General features: G+C 36.3%; 1 protein-coding gene across 1 annotated transcript; it reads left to right on the plus strand.

Annotated features, from left to right (window-relative positions):
* Window positions 1–1,429: 1,429 nt before the first annotated feature.
* On the plus strand, window positions 1,430–1,984 carry LOC102666382 (uncharacterized). The gene has a single exon (XM_006605047.1). The coding sequence runs from the start codon at window positions 1,430–1,432 to the stop codon at window positions 1,982–1,984; it is 555 nt and encodes a 184-aa protein (XP_006605110.1).
* Window positions 1,985–2,306: the final 322 nt, after the last annotated feature.

The raw sequence follows: 2,306 nt of genomic DNA on the forward strand, positions 1-2,306 counted from the left end.
GCAACCTAGGTGTCCAGTAGACTTGAACTTTGACCACCTACCACACTACATTGATCGACACCATTTTGTTCATCAGTAACACAATGTATAACCACCAGTCGGTATACTCGAGGTTGGCATGACCTTCGATGACAAAGCACAATGTATTAGAGCAATCAAAGAATACAACATCATAAATCATTTTGATTGCAGAACAATTTACTCTGACCAGAGAAGGCTAAACTTTGTCTGCAAGTTACATGAAAATGGTTGTACATGAAGCTTGGGCGCATGCAATTCAAAGAGGCATAACAAATGGATTATCAAGAGTATCAGAGGTCATCACACTTGTCTTGTGCCGATGCTTAGACAAGATCATCGCCAACTCGACAAATACGTCATAGCACAGATCATCCAACCAATTCTCAAAACAAACCCAACCGTCTCCATTAAGACGTTGATTGCAGAGATCAAAACGTTCATGAATTATACCCCATCCTACAAGAAGACATGGTTAGCAAAGCAGAGAGCGTTGGAGATGATTCATGGAAACTGGGAAGAATCATATGCCAAATTGCCAAAACTTTTCGGAGCTTTGCAATCTTGTGTTCCCGGGACTGTGGTCGCTGCTCAAACAGAATCCTTGTATGAGGGGGGAGAAATAGTATCGGGCAAAAGATTGTTTAAATGTGTCTTTTGCTCATTTGGTCCATGCATTAATGGTTTTGCATATTGCAAACCCATAGTACAAGTAGATGGTACATGGCTTTACGGGAAGTATATTGGCACACTGTTGATAGCCACCGCACAAGATGGAGCTAACCATATATTCCCGATTGCCTATGCCATTGTAGAAGGGGAGACAACTTTAGCTTGGGGGTTTTTTCTAAATAATTTGAGAAGACATGTTACTTCGCAAATTAACATTTCTCTTATTTCAGACCGACACCCCTCAATTATAAGTGCCTATAACAACCTAAGTAACTTATGGGTCTAGGACACATCCCATTTCTTTTGCCTGTGCCACATTGCACAAAACTTTCTTCGCGATAACTCAAACTGCAAACATTTAAAGAAACCATTCATGTTGGCTGGTGAGAATCTATTTTATTTATTCGTTATAATTTTCTTTCAATCAAATTTTATAACATAATACATTGATTGAATATTTACAGGTTACACATACACGGAGAAGATGCACTGGCGACATCTTGGGGATATTCGTGCGAATAAGCCAAGTGCAACTGAATGGCTTGATCAATTACCCAAACACAAATGGGTACAATGTTTCGATTAGGGGAAATGTTGGGGACATACGACTACCAATTTGTCGGAGTCTGTTAATTCCATGTTCAAAAACACAAGACATTTGTCGGTGTCATCGTTGGTTGAGGAGACGTATCTCAAGATCGCACAACTCTTTGCTAATAGAGGTCGACAAACTCAGGCAATGATCAACTCCGGCTCACAGTATTCTGAAGTTTCCTTCGATGCAATGAATATTGGTCAACAAGAATCTAATACACACATTGTAAATGAATTCGACAGACACAATCACACTTTTATTATAACAGAGACTCAATCCCCACTTGAAACACCCAGACCTCCTGGAAGGTTTAGAGTAATGTTACAATCCCAAAAGTGTGATTGTGGTGAATGTCAGACTAAACATTTACCGTGTTCTCACGTCATGGCTGCCTGTAAATCTGTCAATGTTGATCCCATGACCTATGTGCCGATGTTATTCACTTTACAACATATTTTGCACATCTACGACAACTCCTTTGGTTTATTGCCACACGAATCAATGTGGCAAGAATATGAAGGAGATCAGTGGGGTCCTGATCCAAGGAGAAAGAGGACTGCAAAGGGTCGTCCCGTTTCAACTGGCATTCCTACTGAGATGGACGAGGACGAAAATGAACGAGCAAGTAGAAAAAAATGTGGACTTTACCGGCAACATAGTCATAGCAGAAATAATTGTCCTAATATATCCTCATCTTAAGTTTTTCCTTAGAAAAATGTCATTGTTTAAATATTTTATTGATGACGTAGTATAATGTTTTTATATAAATAAATTGTTAAAAGCTTTAGTTTTATCATTTTTAATTAAATCTAATAACATAAACAAACTAATTATATTTAGTAAAATAGTTAAATTAAAAATTTTAAAAATTAGATTATTATACAAAATAAATATTTACCAAAATAAATATATTATTATACAAAATTTAGATTTTAAAACATATATTCACCCAAAAAATATCTTAAATAATTTAAATAATGTAACAAAAATACTTAAATTTAATAATATCATTTTCTTAATA

Source organism: Glycine max, chromosome 19, assembly GCF_000004515.6.
Source record: "Glycine max cultivar Williams 82 chromosome 19, Glycine_max_v4.0, whole genome shotgun sequence".
In the NCBI taxonomy this organism is placed as follows: domain Eukaryota; kingdom Viridiplantae; phylum Streptophyta; class Magnoliopsida; order Fabales; family Fabaceae; genus Glycine; species Glycine max.